This window comes from Leptosomus discolor, chromosome 18, assembly GCF_034619465.1.
Source record: "Leptosomus discolor isolate bLepDis1 chromosome 18, bLepDis1.hap2, whole genome shotgun sequence".
Lineage (NCBI taxonomy): Eukaryota > Metazoa > Chordata > Aves > Leptosomiformes > Leptosomidae > Leptosomus > Leptosomus discolor.
Genome location: NC_141408.1, coordinates 4961503 through 4982687, shown reverse-complemented (window position 1 = coordinate 4982687; position 21185 = coordinate 4961503). Strand labels below are relative to the sequence as shown.

The 21185-nt window shown below is 46.8% G+C and overlaps 1 protein-coding gene across 1 annotated transcript in view; it reads right to left on the bottom strand.

Annotated features, from left to right (window-relative positions):
- The window catches only part of CLIP2 (CAP-Gly domain containing linker protein 2), a 58155-nt gene that overhangs the window by 18335 nt on the left and 18635 nt on the right, over window positions 1–21185 (bottom strand). The window contains exons 2-6 of the mRNA XM_009953694.2: window positions 17776–18314; window positions 7184–7308; window positions 2544–2757; window positions 1369–1566; window positions 170–273 (exon numbers count right to left, since the gene is read on the bottom strand). Of these exons, the coding sequence (XP_009951996.1) occupies window positions 170–273; window positions 1369–1566; window positions 2544–2757; window positions 7184–7308; window positions 17776–18314 (1180 nt within the window). The remainder of the gene's footprint in view (window positions 1–169; window positions 274–1368; window positions 1567–2543; window positions 2758–7183; window positions 7309–17775; window positions 18315–21185) is intronic.

The following is a 21185-nucleotide window of genomic DNA, read 5'->3' as shown; positions in this document are numbered from 1 at the left end:
CATTCAGGCAGACCACAGAGGCCAGGAGAGTGAAACACAGCGTATTTGAAGTACTGGAAGACATCCAAAGATGATTTCCCAGTCACTTTCTTCTCCCTAGATCCAGTGAATGATGTTCTCATCTCCCCCGTGACCTCACCTCCTCCATGCCCATCCACTCCCGCTTTACCTCTTCTCCTCTTCCAACTGGTTCAACAGCTCAATCTTCTCCTTCTGCATCCCATCCACCAGGGCTCGTGCTCGCTGGAGGTTTCCTTCTGCCTCCGTGACGTACTGCAGCAAAAAAAGAGCCCGAGCCACAAAAGTTAGCAATGTTTGAAGTACAGAGGAGTTTAAAAAAGGATTGGATCAAGGGAACAGAAGGTTTTGATGATCTGTTTCAGAGGGAGCTATGGTAAGAAGGTAGATTTTCCAAAAAGCCCAGTAGATAAGTACCAAAAAGAAAAAAAAATTGCTCCATCTCGAGCAGCTGTAAATTTGATCTATGCTTGAGTGCCTCTGACTTGAGCCCTTTGGAGAATCCAGCTCTGATTAAGAGTTAAGAACTTGAAGCCTGAACAGTTTTGAAAATTCAGTCTGAGGTTACCAGGTGCAATTCAGCCCTGGTCATGAAGCAAGAGAGAAGTTTCAGACTTGTGTTAATTCATTTGTTTCTGGTAATTACTGGAAAATGCTATATTCAAAGAAGATGTCAGCTTGCGGTTGGTTTGCCAGTTTCTCCTGCATTTCGGACAGGCAGGTGAGGCCCACCACACAAAGATATACAGTGCCATCCCTGCTCCCTAGTCACTGACTGGGGTTTATAAACATGAGCAAGGAATTCAGCATACAAGTGCATAAAATATCATCTGTACAAATGCCTGTGCAAAAAAAAAAAAAAGCTAATATGATCAGCCTGTTTTCCTTACAGATCTCTTGACTTTATTAATATGATAAAAACATCCTCTCTGGCAGGAAAGCAGTGACATATGAACTGAGCTGATGTTCTCAGCACGGCCTGATAGCATCACAAAACACTGCAATGCAGTCACAGCCAAGGCCAGATTGGGTGGCTATGGGGAACAAGCTTGCCCTCCACTTGCATTTCACCCTTCAAATGTATTGATCTACCAGACACAAACGACCTACTGCCTTTTTTCTGGCATATCCATTTTTCTGCTCCTGGCTTGAGGCAGAGAGAGCACGGGTTACACTGACAGGAGTGGAGGAAGAGCCTCAGCTTAACCCACTGTGCAGGAAGCTGTCTCCACACAAACGGCAGGAATTCAGAGCCCAGGTGTCACATCAGCTATACAGCGGCAATGTTATGATTTGAAGCCTTCAGGTGATGCCAGATATTTGAGTGCTAGTGATCACATCACCTCCTACCTGCTCATGTTGGGCCTTCATGATGGCAATCTCTTTCTCCACTTCACAGATGTGGCTGGTGGCTTTGGCAACCTCAGCCCGCTCCAGGTCACGCTCTGCCAGTAGCTGTTCGATGTGCTGCTGCTTCTCCTTCAGTGCCTCCTGGAGAGCTGTGGTGCCAGAGATTTTTCGGGCATATCGAGAAGAGGTCTCCGTCAGCTGGAAAAAAAGAGGAAGGGGTAAAGCTATGTCCTTCCCAGTCTAGAATAGCTGGAAGGCTCCTGTTAAATCTGGGATGCAGCTCACCTACAGATCATTTATTAGGCTGTACAGAGCTGCAGTTCCAGCTCTGGACCCTACAAGTGGGGTTAACAAGCCTGCAAAACATTTGGACAGTGCTTACAAACTCAATAGCTCTTCCACACTGCAATGAAAGGACTATTTCCCAAAGGACAGAATATGAGGTGGGAACTGGGTCAGGAAAGATTATCATGTACTGTATCATCTGTCTTCTTAAATATATTTTACTGATGACCTGCACTGGTACAGTCCCAAACAGTGAGCTCAGCTGGGAGGAGACCGATCTCAACTGGAGACTGGTATGGGCTGCTTTGATCCACTCCCAGTAATGGATACCTCACCCTTGTCCCCAGCCAAGACGACTGCGGGTGCTATGCAGCACACACTACGGCAGAGCCAGAGCTTTTAATAATACTGCTGCCTGCTCTGGTGTCTGCCTTCTTGAGTACCTGCCAAAGCACAAAGCATGTGATCCAGGGCAGTGTCACCCCTCCACAGTAAAACGCAGTCAGTGTAGGAGCTTTGGCATAGCTGCTCGATACAGCAGCACGCTGCTACACAACCATGCGGGACAAGAAGCAACGGCATTTTTCTGCAGGGATCCTACATAAAACCTGCTGTGGACAGTGGAGCTGAGATTCATCCCATTGCAAATAGCAGTTCAGGCTCTGCAACGGTCACAATCGCTTCGTGTCCGTTACGAGTCTTGTGTCCATGGAGGGAGTCCTGTTTGTAAGGTGGGTAACAGTATCCCACACTCCCCTCACCTCATTCACAGTGAAGGAGCAGCTGCCCCAGTGCAGCTGCTGAAACAAAACCCCAGCCCTCCCACTTGGAGAGCTGGGTCACGGCAGAAGTGGATCGAGGCTGCACAGCCCGTAGAAAGAGTCCCTTACCAGCCCGCTGCGGCTGGGCCTGCCCCCAACAGACGATGCCACCGAGCTAACAGAGCTGATGGAGGAGCTGCTGGGGCTGTGGGTTAAGGCAGACACTCCCATGGCCATTCGTTTGCTCTTCTTTGCCTTGGCGGGGCTGGTTGATGGGAACCCGATCCGGATCACCTTGTGGATGGGAGCAAAGAGGCCAAACTTGGGAGGGCACTGAAAATACCTGCAACATAGGAGACGCACCAAGTCAGAAGTGGCAGAGCATCCATCTCACCCATGCCTCGCAGAAAGGCATTGCTAAGCAACATGCAACCCCGGCCCTCAGCTCATCTTTTGGTGCTTTGCTGTGACATTGTTTCCTGTAAGTGGTTGGATTATTCTGCTTTCCTGACACTTGGAGTAGTGGCAATCTCCATGTTTTCACTTGTGGTGCTTAAGCAGGGAAAGCCAAGATAATTGCCAGGCACTAGTTGCTACACACTTTGATGAGATGCCAGGAAAGACCCATCTGGTAGCCTGGATAGCACAAAGATCCCAGTACATAAACACAGTGAGAGCACACACTCCTTCCTTACAAACCAACCTTCCCAAAACCTGCACGTGTTCTCTACCCTGTTTTGCAAGAAAGTCACAGTAACTCATGTTGAATAAAAAGATCTGAATTACACAGCTCTCTATAAATGTTCTATAGGGTAAAAACCTTTCCTTCCAAAACAGAAGGAGAAAACAGCAGCTCCTAACTTTGAAGCTAAAAATACCATTACAGCAAACTCCAGCGTGTGCCATCTCTGCGTGGCAGAGAGAGAGAAACTGGTTCCCATGCAAATAAACTCAGAACGAGGCAAGTATAAAAAAGGGAGGATCAGATCATTACAGTGCAAGTCGTCTTCCACAATTGCAGTGAGCCCGATGATTATGTCTCTCTGGGGCCCTTTTACAGAATACAAGTGAGCCAAAACCCACAGTGTCAAACCTTGGAAACCCCTTCAGAGCTTGGGCTGACTGGCTCAAGCCAGGGTTTATCTGTTGCTGGCCAGCAGCACTGCAGCAAGTGAAACCAGCTCACCTCTAGGCATCACATCCACTTGTTTCAAGGGAGCAGCCAACACAGAAAACCATCTCCTTTAAGATTTCTTTCTCACAGGCTACATATCAAGGCTAGGGCTAAATACTGGGCCATATAACAGCCTGTCCTATGTTAACATAAAAAACCAGGTCCTAATGAATAAATGACACAAATCCAGCTTTGCTAGCACAAGTTCTCTCTCTCCAGATGTGAACAGCTGCTTCCCCGATTCCCTTTTATTTTTAAGTGCTGGCAGCCACACGGCTGTGTCACAGGCAGACCTCTGTGTGCTTGGGAGGCCAGAGAACAGCCTGATCTCCAGCCAGATGAAAAAGCAATTCATTTTCAAACATCTGCTCAAGCCCAATTTTTTCTGTAACAATCCTGAAAAAACCCCTCTACAACCCAAAATCACTTAGCCCCCTCTGCTTGCTGCCAACACAGGCCCCTGGGTTTGGAAAACCAGCCATACCGCAGGCTGACCTCGCTGCAGAACAGCAACCCAAGGAAGAAAAATCAGTCTGACTTCTTGCAAACCAGCCAAAACCCTGCTCAGCATCATAGTCTCAAACTGCAGCAGGCACAGGCAGACCAATAGCATGGCACAGCCCCTTCCACAGCTCTACCTGGTCTAAGTGTAGACTGGTATTCGCGGCTGTACAACAATGCCAAAGGCTAAGTTCCCTCAAAAGCCCCCCTGACAGCTCTTAGCAAGTCCAACCTTGCATCACTATACCTGCTCATTTTCTTTTAGTCCAAACTGGAAGTGGTTGCAATTAACTTTTATAGCTCAGAAGCAGGGTCCAGAACGCTTGGCAGGAAAAAAAATCTGCTTGAAAACCAAGAGCTGCTCTCACTGAGTGCTAAAGAGTTCTATATTCACATTACAGAAAAGAAACAGGGAAGAAAAGTGGTGGTGTGATGGCAGTGCAAACTGCAGGTGGTAAACAGCGCAGGAAATTTTGAAATAGATAAAAAATAATCTTCAGTGTCCAAGGCTGGCATGTTTCAGCCTCTGTGAAAGCAAATGCATGGGCAGTTTAGCGGGCAAAGACTCCCATGAGAGCAGAGGCAGAAAAGGAAGAACAGTAAAATAAGCAGGTAATTATACTAGAGATGAGTAAGTGGAACTTGCTGGCCTTTGTGGATAAGAAACCAAAAAAACCACACCAGCCCCTCTCTAGCCTCCAAGAAAGCAGATGCAGCGAACAGTGTCTCAGCAGCACCAATCTGATGCACGGAGAGGGCCTCACCACTGCGATCCTGTCCTCTCGGGCACTGCTGCTGAACCACAGCCTGCAGGCTGCCTCCACAAGCTGCTTGGGAAACCCTGGCCCTTCAACCTTCCCTTGGCCCTTCAAACTTCCCTTGCCGCACATCCAGACCTGGAGCCCCTTCTTGAACCTGCAGGAAAATCAGAGTGACCCTCCACAGTTATCAGTCAATTCACCACCAGCTCCACTGGAGTTGCCCATGGCAGTTGCCCATTTGATCGCTCATTTGCCCACACGTTGCCTCTCCTACTTCCACCAGTCTCCACTGTCTCGGATTCAGCTCCTTGGACTCAACTCTCCTTCTGTAGCGGATTGCTACTGCAGCAGCAAGCACCGGTCTCAGGCAGCCAGGCCAAGGACGCTCACTAGATGGCAACAGCCACCAAAGCAGAGACACTCCAGAGTCCTGGATGGTCTCTGCCCAGGCTGATTCCAGCAGCACAAGCTCAGGGCCCTATAAGAAATCCCGCTTGGACATGGCAAACACGGAGAAGACTGTCTGAGGGGTGCCTGCATGCACCAAGGGAGTCTGTTTTGCTATGGTAGCTTCTCCTCCAAAACACTACTGATGAAATAGGCACACACTATAAGAAAATCAGAAGGTTGGATGAAGGCTCAAAGGACAAAGAGGGGCAATGCTGCAAACTTGCAGCCAGATGCCAGATCCTTGGCAGACAGAGCACCCTTCAGCTGGAGAGTCCACATGTACCACTGCTGTATCGGCTAGTATCCATTATCGCTACAAGATCTGCAAAATCAGCCTGGATGCAAGGGGCAGGGATGCCTTACAGACTTCCCTCAACCTCCCTTGTTTAATCCAAATCTCTTAATTCACTCCTGCTCCCCAATTCCTGCTGTGGAGCTCAGTTCTTCCTGCTCTTGATAAAGTGTGAAACAAAGGATAAGTCTTGCAGACAGGGCACATACCGTAACAACCTCAGCCAAGATGTAGCAGTTTCAGAAGATAGATGACTTCCAGAAGTCAGATTTTCAAAACACAGCAATAGAGGTGTGAGGATGAGGGGTAGAGGGAGCACCCCTTACTCTCACATCTGCCTTACACACCTTCCACATGCAGACAGACAATAAATCATTTCTGAGCACCCTGAAGATCAATCTTAGAGAAAATTTGTAGTGTATGAGACAGAAAGCAGGGACTTGGATTCACTCCATGACTTACTCTCCACCATCCTGGTTTTTTTGAGACTGGGCTGGAACTCAGCCATCTGCTGCCGATCATTTACTGCTTTCTTGTCCTGACATTGAACAGGGCAGCATTTCCCTTATTTTAAATAAAAGCACATGGCTGCTGGACAAAACAAGGCTGACCCAAGACAAGAAACCTTTATTACAGAACCTGAGATCTAACAAGGGAGGAACCTTCAGCTCCTCAGTTTCAAAGTTAAATCTCTCCTGTCACACAAGATTCCCTTAAGAAGCTTCAATCAACAATATTTCCCCATAAAGGAACTTGTAAGGAATTAGTTGCACCTGTATTTGAAGCAGGGTCAAAGTGCTGCTGTGTAACTCAGATTTGAGCATCTGCAAGCTCAAGATCTGAGGCTGGGGTCATTCCCTTACCTAACTTCCACGTGAACAGAAACAGCTTCTCAGCAAGCCTATTGAGATGTCCCTGCCTAGTTTTACGGATACTAACAAGGGCTTTTTTTGAAAAGAAAATAGTGGAGGTGCCTATGGAGTCAGTCAGAGGTGGTAAGATCAATCAGCAGACAGCTGTCACACTGCAGAATTAGCACGAAGATAGACAACAACCACCAATTGTTCTTTCAGATCTCTGGAGATTCGTCCCCAGAAAGAACAGAACAAATAACACTAAGCTGAGGGGAAGGAGAAAAAAAAAAGTCAAATCTTTATCTTCTATAGTTCTGACAGGGTGAATTATAGATACAGTGCAAGACAAAAGTTTATGAAGGGGATGTGTGGTAGAAAGCAGAGCTAATACAATCACAAAATCAATTTCCAGCAAAACCGAAATCCCACTACAAGTTACCTTCCCTCCCTACTCTCTCCTGTTTCCTGAAGCCACTCAGGTTATTTCTTCACAGACGTTATCTGATCCTGCTTTAAAATGCTCCAGTGATGAGGTTTCTATTGATCCCCCTGCAAAGCTATCCCAAAGCTATCCCAAAGCCTAAAAGACTCAAAACTGGACTCCTCCAACCCACAATGTCCAACCAAACACAGCCCTAACTCTTCCTCCCAGGTCCAAATGGTATCTGGCCCCCAGTCACCCTAGGAGGTGCGTAGGACCCTGCATGCCCCTGGCTGCGTTTGAGAGCGCACAGTACCTTGTACCAGCAACTGCCCCGTCGTTCTTCCCCAGGGGTTCATCCAGCTCCACGCCACACCACTCTCCTTTGGCAAAATCCGTCTCTCCCACGTAGCGCACAACTCCTGTCTTTGTCCCACCAACCTGTTGGAGACAAGATGCCGAGGGTTAGAGACAGCAGCGCTGGCTCTGCTGGGACAGTTGGGAGGGGGTGGGCGGCAGGAAGACACCGGTATTTTCTGTTTCAGATCTAGTGAAACCAGAACAGATAGTTTTCACATCAAGTTCTCCTGGCACTGAAGATGTCTTTCCAATAACTACAAGCAAGTTGACAAACTCCCACTTTTGGAGCTGCCAGCCTGGAAGATGTCAGAACAAATATAACGAAAACACATTTCAAGGCATCAACTAATTGCACAGAGATACTTGTGAGGCCACGAAGGAGTTTAAGCCCTTCAAGAGCAGCTTACACCTGCCTTCTGTAAAGGACCAAGATCTGCACTAACGGGGTTTCCATCCTGTGCTCTTTCAGCTGGCAGTCCTGAGCAGTACTGGGACAGGACACCAAAGGGACAAGCTGAGCCAGGAAGGCACTCATCACTCTTCAGCTTGTCCCCAAACAGGGTTTGCTAGGAAACAGCAAGCAGCCCTCCCAGCAAACCTCTCAAAATAGAGATGTCTAGGACAGAAAAAACCCTCCACGTACCTCCACGTTCTACATCAATCCACGGCGCCAGTGAGCTGCACGGGAAAGAGTCTCATTTCACTGCCAGGCTTCCACTACCACAGATTTTTTTTTTCCCCCCCTTCCATGAAGAAATAAATCTAAGTCACACCTTTTGCTCCCATATGCACACGTAAAGCTTTCAGCGTGCTGAGCAGACTCTAGGAGAGTGTAAATCAGGAGCGCACGAAGCTTTGTTTTGATCACTGCTCTGACAGCACGTTTCACTGAGCAGCAGCTGCCTCTGCCCTTGCACTGGAAGCTCCTACAGGTTTGCTGAGATACTTGTGCTGAGAAAAGACAGGCTGAAAAGTAGGAGGGTTCTTCTGAAGGTTTTTACTTCAAGTAAATCAGCAGAGGATTTAAATGGTTTTTAGCCTATCTCTGCTAAACCCTAGGTTCAAGGAAGAAAGCTTAAAAACATTTAAATTTAAATTTGCAGCTTTATCTTGAATGACTGGTTGTTATTAATTTTCTTAATATTAAATTTTACTTATACACATATCAACAGAGTAATACAGAAAACAGTGACAGTCAAATGCAGAAATCTCCAGATTGTATATTCGGGTGTAGGGATGTCACAGATTTACCAACTCTGAATCCCCAAAAATTCTGAAAATTGCTTATGCAAAGGAGAAAGTTTTCCCAGCCTAAAAATAACTGCACCTGAACAGACTGGAGAACACAGCTCTGAAGTCTGGGTCCTGCCTGAAGTCCTCAGAGCCTGTGCTGCAGCACACAGCTTGAGTCAGTCTCCTGTAACTTCTCCCCCTAGGGATTCAAAGTGCTGCTTACGGAAAAACCTTTGTTGTTATTCTCTTTGCCATAGGAGTGAGGAAAATATTTGCCAACAGGAAAAGTATCACAAGAAAGCTTTCTGGTCCTACACTGCATTCAGTATTAGGTATTTGGCAAGTTACAGATTCGAACAGTTGCAGTAAAATTCTTTACCTATCACTCCCAGTCAAACCCTTTTTGATTTATTTGAGTTTATACAGATTTAGCCTCTTAATATTAATGCAATGATTTAATGCCATTCTAATACATTTCTTTAGCTGCAAGTTGAACTCAATATAGGTGTAATTCATCTTAATGTCATTTATAGGAACTCACTCAATTTTATTTTTATTGAGTTTTAATTACAGATATTGAGCAACATTTCCTTTCCCAACCCACATGATCCCAACCCCACAGAGCCTCATGTAAATACCTTAAAAACCTGATGAGCTCCCTCCACCAGTGTGACTCTTACCATGCTATACTGGGGCATCTACCAGAGGGCCACATTCCTCTGTCCACACAAACAATAGAACCACTCACATTCCCATAGGTAGTACTTATTTTGAGAAAAGCTGGTTTCCAAACAAGAGAGAAAATAACGAGCCCCACTGACTTAATACACACATCATTAATCTAATTATGCCACCACCAAAACCGTGCAGTAAGAGAGCAGGTCACGTACCTACCCGAAAGCCTTACATCAGTGAAGATGCTAAGCGCAGATCAGGTCTAACACTCCCCCAAACAGCAATATGATTCTCTGCTTCCAAAGCAATATATTTTATTTCCTCTTTCAAGCACTAATTATTCTGCCATCTCTTCTATAAAATACACCCTCGCCATACAGCATTATCTTCTCCCCCGAGCCAGAACGGACACATCTGTTCTCTGACAGCCTGGGCTCCCCGCATCCCGACGGGGCTGGCAGTACAGTCAGAAGCCAGTATCGGGCTGTCACATTCACATGCCAGTGCTCGACCCTCTTGTTGAGCTTCCCATCTTTTGGCAGGCACGCAGAAACTCTTCGGGGTGGAGAGCCTAGAAAATTCATCCGACTCAGACATGCAGATTTATTCAGCCCTGATAATCTGCTAATGCTGCTAACATAAGTAATGCATTTTGGAAAAAGTCAGCTGGCAGGTCGTATCAGCACACAAAACGGCCTCATCAGAACAGAAGCATTTGGTTCTACCAAACCGTTCAATAAATCAATAAATCCTCCTTGGAAGGAGGATAAAAAGCAGCTTGTGAAAGCCAGGGACGTAAGCAATTGCACAGCCTAACTCACAGCAGCTCACAGCCGCCCCTTCTGCCCATGCCCAGCTCTGATATCGTGCTCCACAACCCGGGCGTGGACGACAGCCGAGCGTGGCTGGCTACTACCGCGCTAACACGACTGCCATCATCACGTAGAGAGCAGAGGATTTCCATCCCAGCACCATCTCTGCTTGCCATTAGCATCAGTGCCACCCTGAGTCACGAGTTTCTCTATGGAAAACTTGTCTGCATCTCTCAGCCTGGCACGTTAATCAGAGCCACAACCACACCTTCAACTTGCCGAGTGTCTGGAGTTAAGCAAAGACAAACTGGACAGGGCAACCCATCTCTTCGCTAAAGTATGAGACAGCACAGAGTCAACGAGTTGCCAGTGAGCTCAGACGCACCATGACTTTTATAGTTGACAAGATTTGTTCAAAAATGAACAAAACTCACAGAGCTTTTCTGAGAAGCCTTTAATAGTTACCTTACCAAAACTATTACTGAGATTATTCGTGTCCAAGAGAATGGGATTTCACCAAATGTAAAGTGTTAGCAGTTTTAGTTATAGTGGGTTTAAAAAACCAAAAGAAAACACGACAAAAAGCAGCTAGAAATAGCTCTGTCTTGAAGCTCCAAAAAACGGAAACAACACATCATAGAGTCATAGAATGGTTTGGGTTGGAAGGGACCCCAAAGATCATCTAGTTCCAACCCCTCTGCCATGGCAGGGACACCTCCCACCAGACCAGGTTGCTCAAGGCTCCAACCAACCTGGTCTTGAGCACTGCCAGGGATGGAGCATCCACAGCTTCCTTAGGCAACCTGTGCCAGTGTTTCACCTCTGATGTCTTTTTCATGCCTTTGACTAAAGACCATCTTCCTGACCTGGCCTTTCCTCCACAAAAGATCTCCAATAGCCTCAAGAGATAGTCTTGGCCTCGACCTTCACACCAAAATGAAGCCAGGAATATTTAACAGGTCTGTGTCCTAACTGGCGAGTCAGAAAAGCAACGTGCACTCATAGAAGGAGGTCATCCACACGCCTTCCCTGCTAACTGTAGTATCACTGATGTTGTGTTTTACTATAGTTTTCTCATCAAAATGACAAAATTGGATCCAGACCAGTATCCCAGGGCTGAAAAGACAATAACACTAATCCTTCCAGACACTGTCTTCATCAGAGCTGCTAATATATCATTTAAATAATTTACCAAATTAGCACCAGGCCCTATCTCAATCTGGCTGCTGCAAGTCAGACTCCCTCCAGCCTGCGTTTGCCCTTTTCCCCCCCATGTCCTCCCTGCTCACCCCACAGCAGTTTCTGGCTCTCAGCAAGAACCTCTTAACAGCTGTCCCGAGCCCAGGGCCTGTGGGCAGGGCACTGCTCGCAATAAACTCCAATAGTACTTACGAAGCAAAAAAAGTAGATTTCTAAGTGTCATTCAGGCTAACAGGGACTGTTCCCCACCATGTCATGCACAGCTCAGGGGTCAGCAACGGCTGTAGACGCCTGCTTGAGTGCATCCCCAGGCAGAAACCATGGAGATGATGTTGTACTGTCTGCTTAGAATTCTAATTTACCCATCGAAATTTATTTTCTCAGCTGAGATACTTGCTTTCCAAAGCATTTCTGCAAGACAGTGCTGCTGAGCAGAGGGTCGAGGCGGGAACAATAAACGCCCAAGTACAGCGCACTGACACGCCTCCTCTGCAGGGCTCCCGTGTCTCATGCTGGGTCCCAGTGGAGCCGTGAGACTCTCCCACTGCTCACCTGTGGGAAGAGAGAGGAGGGGGACAGTGCGGAAAGGGCAGACACAGGACACTTTCTTTACTCTGAGGATCTTCAACTACTTTAATGCGCAGCACACAAGCTCACTTTACACTATTATGGGATGATACTAACAAGAATTCGAGCTCCCCTTTGTTGGGAGCTGCTTGCACCAGTTTGAGCTGCAGGCCGTACCCAGCACGTAACAAAAGCAGCATCCTTTCCCTTGGTTTTCCCCCACAGACTCACCCGCCCAGATAAGGAGCCTGTTTCTACCCGACCTGAGATTTAGCTCACGTGCTCTTCTAGGCATTGATGGCAGCAGATTATCGTACAAGGCTTAATTTACAGAGGGTGCTTTCTGCAGCAGCATGGGGGTGTGGGTCCAGCCATTGCAGATCACATGAAATAACGAGCTGTAAGTACAGGGGGGCAATGCACGTACCTATGGGAAAGGCATGGCATCACCTACTGGGGCTGTGTCCCAGCTGACAGCCAGGGACAGCGCTCAGCAAGGTAGTGGCAAGGTGGAGATCTGGCTTGGGGTCAGGTTTGTCTGTAAATATAACTTACTTCAGGTGGCATCCAACCATCAGCAGTTTTGGCTGACCAGATACTTCACAAATGCCAGAACTGGCTTTTAGGGTGAGGGGAGAAAGAGACAGCCAGGAATTACAGGACAGTCTGTGTAACTACATTACGGGATAGTCTGTAACTATGTGAAGTTACAGGAATTTTTGTAGTTTCTTTTAACGCAACCATTTACCTCTGTGCCTTCCCATGCCCACAGCCCAAGTCAGTGTTGCACAGGGATGAGTCTGACAGCGCAGCTGATGCAAGATATTCGTGCACATTTGTCTTTCAGGCACCAGTGAGAAAATAACGTCCTAGGGATGTGGTGCAAGAGGAAAGCCTAGAATTACAGCATCCCCTCCTGAGGCTGTCTCTGATACAAAGTCCGCCCACGTTAATAATACAGTTTGTTCCACCACAGGCCACTTACAACTCCTATTTAATGACAGATATTGCACAGAAGACAAGGACTGGCCAACACATCAGCCCAAATGAATGGTTAGGAGGGTGTGTGCGTGCACAAAAAGCCTCACAGGGTTAATGTGGCAGCAGGGCAGGGCGGTTGCTTTGGGCTATTTATTTCCTCTTCGTTTCAGTGCAGTAACATGGAACACGTGCTCCCGTGACAACAGCAGTCATGCTGTATTTCACACCACACAGGGGCAACAATCTTATATGGTGAGGAAAGAGCATGGACTAGGAGAGCTAGAGGTTTTCCTGTCTCTTGAATCCTGCAAACAAGTGGAAGACTGCACTTCCCAGTGCCTGTCACAAAACTCCACAGGGACAGAGATCTATCATTCCCACGCCCCCATGCAAGGTCTTGGCTCTGCTGTACTGCTACACTATCCAGTCATGACACAGCAATTGCTGGTCTCCTTAGGGACAGAGCTGAAAGCAGGCTACTAAAACCACCTTTCCTCAAAATACTACCTTGGAAGAACTACCGAACAGTACCCTTCCCTCTTTCCTGCCTGGTTTGCAATAAGGAACTAAGTCTTGTGGTTGTTCGTCTGTAAAGCTCATACAGGAGCATTGCTGCTAAGACCCCAGCAAGCTGGCAGAGCTCTGATGGTTAACAAGGAAAATCGAGAGCACGAGTCCTTCCTTCATAACACCTCATGTGCCCTCACAGCAGCAAGGCTTCAGTCTCAGGCACTGAAATAGCTCAAAGCAAGCTGGCAGCAGCAGAGTTGTCTCTGCCCAAAGAAAAGGGCTTAGGCTGCAATTCTCCTTGCCCGGGAGCCTTTAATGGAAATGGTTTTTTTCACTCAGTTGGTTAAAGGCTTTCTGCAGCTCCAGGTTGGCAGAGCAGGTTTGGGGCAGAAGCGTGCAGGAAGGATGCTAAAGAAAAGGACATGATTAGTTTATTCAAGAGAGTTTTCTGTCATTTGCCAGGAGCCAGAGGTTGCAACACACTACAGGCAAAACCACTTTGCAGCATCCAGAGGAGTAAATCATTAAAATCCCAGGCTCAGGGGGGAGCCCAGGGTCTATTTCCACCAGCCTAACCGGCCCGCTGTGGCAGCCCTGCTGGTCCATCAGCCAAGGTGCCTCTCCAGTGGAATCTCCCTGCTAGTGCTGCTTCTGCTACGCCAGCATCTATTCTGGTTTTGGCCGTCTACAAGTTCTAGCAAAATTACAAACCTCAAATCCATCCGAAGGGTATCTGGGGCAACAGCCCACAGCAGCAGAGTCAATTAGCCATTGGATAGAACCTGGCCCTTAAATAGTCTTGCTCATCACGACATTTCAGTACTGAAGAGTGCAATCCCAGTTAGGAGACTGAAGGATGGCTGAAGGGCAGAATATCTCTATTAAAAGGAAATTTTTTTTTAAATTATTATTTTTTATTTAGACTGACATACAGAGAACAGCCACCTCCTTCCCACCCTTCTTAAAAAAGCAACCACATCCAGGGTGGAACAAGTTCAGCTGCTCATTTCGGCTGAGAAAGCCTTCCCTCAAAGCATGTAAAATACATTTTCTCAGGCAAAAAACACAGCAGAGATTCCTCCCAAGCAGAAAATGCTCAGCTGCTCCATTGCTCTGTTTCCATCCCTTCTTTCCCTGGAGAAAGGCAACAAGCCAGCCTCACATTAAGAGCAGCACTCCAGTGACTATCATACTTTGGGAAGCTCCATTCTTACTAAAGGGAAGGTTAATTGTTCCATATTCATTTGCCAGACTTCAAGAGATGAGTTCTACAATACTAGGGTAGGGTTTTCATCTCTTTAATGCAATTTTTGCATTTCTGGGAAAAAGTCTGACTTAGAAAGTGCCAAAGGCAAATATTATCTAATTCTTCTAATGGAAAGCTTCTAATGGAAAACTGAAAGTCACTTTTCGCAACTGCTAGAGAGTCAGAAAGGGTCTCGGAACAAAGTCATTGAAAAGCAGAAATGTCTTCAAGCTATGATGCACTTTAATGAAGTTAAAGAAAACCACTAGCAGGAAATGACCAGAACGGAGAGGAGCCAGGTGTTGGTCTTACAGACCTGGAAGGGACCCCTGCAACCCTGTGCTCCATCCACTGAGCAATTACAGAAAACACATGTCCTCCCTCACTTGAAAAGCCTTTGGTGGACCCCATCTGCCTGAAAGCCACTCTTGAATAAAAAGATAACCTTTCAGAAAAGCATGGACTAAGAGTAATGAAGACAACTAAAACCATACCAATCCATAGAGGACAAGAACAAATATTTACTCAGGGAATTGAGGCAACTCAGGTTAACCCAGTATTATTGTTTATGTATTCAAACACCAAACACGATCAGCAGACATTTCCATTGCTAAAAAAAGCCATCTGCCAAGCCAAGCACATGTTACTAAACCATAATACCAAATTATTCCTTCTTGTTGTCATTATTGGTTCTTTTCTTGCACCTTTACCACTGCATGCAAACAAGTCCTGATGTTTCTGTAAGCTGAGCATTCCTTCTACAGCCAGTGAGATGCTGAGCTCATTCCAGATTTGCTCTTTTGGAGCTGTTTATTACACAAGTCATAGCACAAATTTTATCTTACAATATCTGGGGTGGACAAATCAGCAGGAAGGGAGGGAAGGCTGTTAAGGATGCACCTTCATTAAAACCAACCAACCAAAAACCCAACCAATACCCCAAAAACAACTCAACAGAAGCGAAGGGGTGAAATGCTAACAGTTTGTATCGCATGGGTACACTGAAATCTCAATCTGCATGGGCCCCACACTGAGGTAAGCCCCACTGAGTGGACAGACCCTGCCTGGGCAAGCTCACAGTCAGGAGAAGAGAGGGGTTAAACAATTAAGTCTGGAGAATGCTAATCCATTGCCTGCCTGGTTCAGAAAGAACAGAGCCAAGTTTACCATAGATTTTATATTTTGCAGTTTAGCTGCTACAACTGCTGCTCCTAAAATGGGAAGTTCTCACCTGAGCACTCCCCCCACTCCCTGCAACAGGTAAAGGAGAAAATGGGAGCAAACAAATAAACTGATCAAAGGACAGAGATTCCCCAGGTTCATTTTTCCCCATGTGTGGCTGCTTTAACACGTGTAAGCAGAGAATGTCTCTGCGGCCTTTCCCTGCCCACCCCTTCCCCTGGGACCAGCAGGGACAGCAGCACCTTTGCTGACAGTAGGGATGGGGAGCAAAGAGGGGCAGACTCTGGCGAAGTCAGGAAGACGACAGACAAGTGACAAACCCTTGAGCAGCCGTCAGGTCCTGCTGTGATACAGAATGTAATGCACACTTTGGGGAAAATTTGAGAATATAAAACTGTCTTCCCTCTACAGCTAGGTCTATAAGCCCATGTGTTCACACTAAATTTACTAAGTGTTATATCCAGTGGGCATAAGCAGAACCCACTTTTTTCCCCTCTGAAAATGAACAAACTTAAAATTGCTGGGGGGGGGGTGTTGTTGTTGGTTTTTGTTTGTTTGTTTGGGTTTTTTTTTGGTTTTTGTTTGTTTGTTTTTTAATAAAACGAAAACTATTGGACTACTCAACAGTGTTTTGATGTGCAAGTGTATTGCTAGCTTCGAAAGTGTATTTGTAACACCAGAGATGCCTGACACTTGGACACAATAGATCCTGAAATCCTCAGAGTAGATTGCGGCACATGAAGTTTTGACTCTGAAGACACATGTGGTCTGTCACAGCCACTCGGTGCTCCCCAGCCACCCAGGGCTGCTCTAACACAGCCCAGCTCCCCACAGTCCCCATGGGGCTGCAGAGAGCAAAGGAATCTGCTCCAACAGCTTGAGCCACAGCCTGCCCAGGGTTGCTGCTACTGCCAGCAGAAAAATCCACTCTCCACAGAGGACATTTGAGACTACCTCCGACACCCCCCTGCACACACTCCTCCTGATTCACATTGACTGTGGAGCCAAGTTCTACCAAACCCCTGTTATTAACCAGATGGCAAGTCTGTCTACACTCCCCTACTACCACTATTAGTATTGGAACCAGGTGTCTCAAAGGAAACGCTCCACAGCTAACTTTAAATGGGAGCCAAATTGTCCAGGATGCACAAGACTAAGCCTCTGCAACCTGTCATCGCTGTCAGTCACCTTTAGCTTTTCAATCCAGGGATATTACTGAGGATACGGTCACAACAGATCTGTGCTCAAATGCTTGGCTCTTCCAGTATTTGCTACCACAGCATGTATCATACACAGTAAACAAAACTAAACTCTTTTACAGAACTGTAAAACTAAACTCAGTTTTTCCTATGTTTTGATATACTTCTTTCCCTTCTAAACCTCCTCTGAAAGTACTACACCTTTGCTAGGACACAAACAGTGACAAGCCTGATGGCAAACTTCCAGTAAGCCATTCTTAGTGCCAGGATGGCGTTTTGGTTTAAAGTCATCAGGTACTGTATTCTAGATAATGAAACAACAACAGAAATCAGATGTGAAGAACCCATCCATCAGTACAATGATCTCTCCCAAAGTCCTGCCCTTTTATAAAAATAATTGTAAGTCGCTTTCTGTACAGGAAAGGAGTTAGTGTCATACCCAACACAAAAACTGAAGCACCAAAACGGGAGCAACCAGCTAGGAGAGATTCTTGCAAATACTTGCAGAGTATGTACAACCACATGCAACAAGGCAATCTGTTGCAAATGCCTCGAAAGCCCCCATACACACCATTATGGGGAGTACCACTGGATTAGAAAATAATAATCAATTATTTTTCTTCTATTTCCCTCATGTTTGAGTTGCTCTCTGACCTCATTCTATGGCTCAGGACTTGTCCAATACAAGAAACACTCTGGAATATGTTCTCTTGCATCAACGTGAGACAGACATGTCCAGAAGACACAGCATCCCAAATAACAGTGAATGCTGAAGTTCAATGCCTGCTTGGCCCAGGAACCCCTTTCCAAGACCATACCCTGTCCCACACCTCATCACCAACTCTGTCCTCCTTTTGTCTTGTTCTGAGCCTGGCAGGAACACTTAGGGAGGGGACAAATTCTTGTCCTTTGCCTTTCTAGGGGGACCCCGTGATCAACTCACCAGCACACGATCTCCAAGCCGTAAGTCCTTCTCCCCTTTTTTCACAGACCCACTGTCTGAGAGGTTAGATCCAGACTCGTTCCCCGTCTTCATGGCGCTGTTCAGGACGCTCTCCCGCAGGGGGATGACGCGAGTGGAGAGAGGTGGCGTGGCCGTCCCCGAGTGCAGTGACAAGTTCTGAGCCGTCAGGGAGTCCACGGAGGGGGCGTCGCTCCCCGAGCCCTCGGCCACGGGCTGCCGCGTCAGCTTGGACGGTCGCGTAAAGATCCCCTGCAGCGGCTGGCATTCAAAGTAACGTACTCCACCGACAGAGCCGTCATTCTTACCCACCGGGTCGTCCAGAACGACCCCTGCCCACTGGCCCGGAGCAAATTGCGTCTCCCCAAGATACTGGATCACACCTGGCTTCACTCCATTTACCCAGACACGTTCGCCCACCACAAAGTCTCCCAGGAAATCATCGCCCACCTCGGCAACCTTTGAACCCGACTTCTCGGCGCTGGCGGTGGAGGTGGTACCCTGCTTGTGTAAAGGCGAGCCTGTGAATCAAGGGAAAAGAGGTTTTGAAATGAGGAGAAATCCTAAAAGGCAGCCAAAACACCAGGAAAGGGCATTTACAAAAAGGAAACATCTGGGACCACAACTTGGGTTGCAGGTTTACACCAGGAGAAGGTTAAAACCCGAGTGACCCCGTTACTTACACATCTTCCTCAGCAGGAAAGCAAGCTGCGCAGAAATCTCCATCTGCTGCTCAGTTTCTGCAGGTCTCACCCACAACATAAAGAACTAACCCCATGTCTTCATCGCCCTTCACAATGCCCCCTTACCCCAGCCCTGTCACTGCACCAAAGGGTATTTTATGTGGCAGCACTAGCGTGAATAAGCTCAAAAGGACAGGAGTGGTGGTAAGTGCTTAAGGATCAGAAGGAGACCAATGAGCTGATGCTTTGAAGAAAGATGCCAAAGCCACCCTTTCATCAAAAAATAAATAAAAAAAATTTAAAAAAATGAGTGAGGCACTGATGTTTTAGTACCTGGTGCTAGGAGAACACCATGTGTTTGGGTACAGGCAAGCAGTCAGCCCAAGCATTGAGAGTCCCACCAAGGGCACTAATAGCTCCTGTGGGACCACGCAGCTGCCTCTGCAAATTACTCTGTTTTCCCAGCTGCTGCTATGCCCTTTGCTGGAGCAGAAGCCAGCAGTGAGCAGACACCTGGGGTATGTTCAGTATAAACAGTGTATCTATAAACGGGAAGCATCTACAAACCCCTGCATGCACAGCCTTCCCCGGCCTGACACGCCATGCACTGAACTCAATAAAACCTGTGATAAAGAACGCTCTTATATCCAGCATCAGCCTGTCAAGCCAAAGCCAGATCTCCAGCAATGCTTTGCTGCACTGGGAGAAGGAAAACTGGTGGTGGTGCTGGAAATCACTGTCCGACTCACACTCTCCAGCACAATCTTGATCGGCTAAACTCTCTCTAATACACAAGGAGGCCCTTAAATATGTGTCTGGCATCTGAAGGGGAACAAAGGCAACCCGAGCAAACAAGTTTGCAATGACCCCACTCTTGCTGACCCCAGTGTCAAACTCTCCTATCACAAACTTCGGGCTTTCAGCCTAGGCCCTATGGGAACAAAAGACAAGGACAGATGGACTTCATTAAAACTCTCTGAAGGTTAAAGGAGGAGGTTAAGCAAAGCCCTAAAAGAAACCACACAAGAGACTGAGGAAATAAGCTCGCAAAATAAAATCCAGCAAGTCAGACACTGTGGACCTTCAGTCATCCTCAGCTCTTGGTAGCACTGAGGTCCCATGTGTGCTTCTCCCCCTCAGCTGGTGCAGGGGGTGTGTGAATGAGACTTGGTCCCACACATCCTGCGCTCAATGAAAGCTACCTGGACTCTTCAGCCAAACTTTAAGCTGAAATTCTGGGTACCATCAACCAGAAAAGCCTAAAGCACACCTAGGAAAGAAATTTTTATTTGCTCCCAGAGAAGGCTGACAGAGAAAGCCTAAGCAGCTGCAGAGACAAGCCAAACTTGAGTGCTTATCTGAAATGAACTGTGAAACTTGCTCAGCCTCAGCCATCACTATGGCTCAGCCTGCACCCTTTCTACAGCTCTTTCAGAAGTAATGGGCCTGACAGATCAGTCTCAGCTCCTAGAAAGCCTGAAGAACATAAAAGCTCTCAAACCAAGATACTTCAAAGCTTTGCTAAAGGTCTAATGTTGGGGGGATGCAAAGAGCACCAGTGCTTCAGCGCTAGGATAAAGAACTTACAGTTTCCGCTAAACTAGTTGTGTTAAGAGTGATTAATGTTGATACTTTGGTTTTCATTAGACTCCAGAGTCAACACCCTTGACAAATCTCTACAGCATAAGTGCATCAGCTTGTTTGTGGCTCCCGGGAGGCAGCAGTACCTGTGGCTGGTCTGAACAAGGAAAGAGCAGCAGTTAAAGCACGATCATACAAACTCCTCTTACGAACAGAATTGCCTCCAATCTGCTCACTAGGCTTAGCGAGCTGAAACAACTCTTGTGAATATTCCCCAAACGGGGCACGCACAGCGCATGCAGGGCACGTTCAAGAGGGCCATCCTGTGATGGGTACAGGAAGGGCAGTAAATACTGTTCCCAACTGAAAAGGTTAGGGGCAACCGAGACCGTAGTGCTCCCGACAGAGCTCACACCAAGTTTTCTCAACCTCACATGTTCTTCATTAACTTCTTTTTTTCTGGCAAATGTCTGACACTCAAGCTTGTGTTACTCTCAATCCTATAAAAGACAGTATGTCAAAATGAGCTCCATTAGAGGGATGGCATTACATCTAAGAACTGGCTTCACCTTAAAAACTGAAAAATAAAGACTATAAGGATACTTAGAGCTTTTGGTCTTTACAAAAGACACTAAATAAAAAGGGGTGGGAAGGAAACAGGGTTCCATCCATGTGAACCATAAAAACAACCATAAGCAGAAAATAAGGCAATCATTTTCATTTCAATGCTTAATAGCACAAGATGGTAAAGCAGCCAGATTAGGAACCAGCAAGTCACATTTTAAAAAGACTCTTACTGTTTAATAACCAGAGATTGCTACAGGGGTTTATCGCCAAGAACGTCTGTGACATGTACCTCTCCTTTCATGGGTATGAGAATAAATTAAATTAGAAACACCACTTACATCCTGGTTTCATGCTCGGCAGAGTGCCACAACACACAGATCTTGTGCTGCTGACACGTTTGTGACACATGTATGCAACGTGCCAAGCAGAATAGCTGAATTCAACCCTACTGTACAAGGAACTAAGCGCCCAGATATTTGAGGGGGGGCCTCTGCATCTGTGTTCACAAAAGATCAAAGCTGTTTTTCTAGTCCTACTGGAGCCTGAGTTTCAGCACACTAG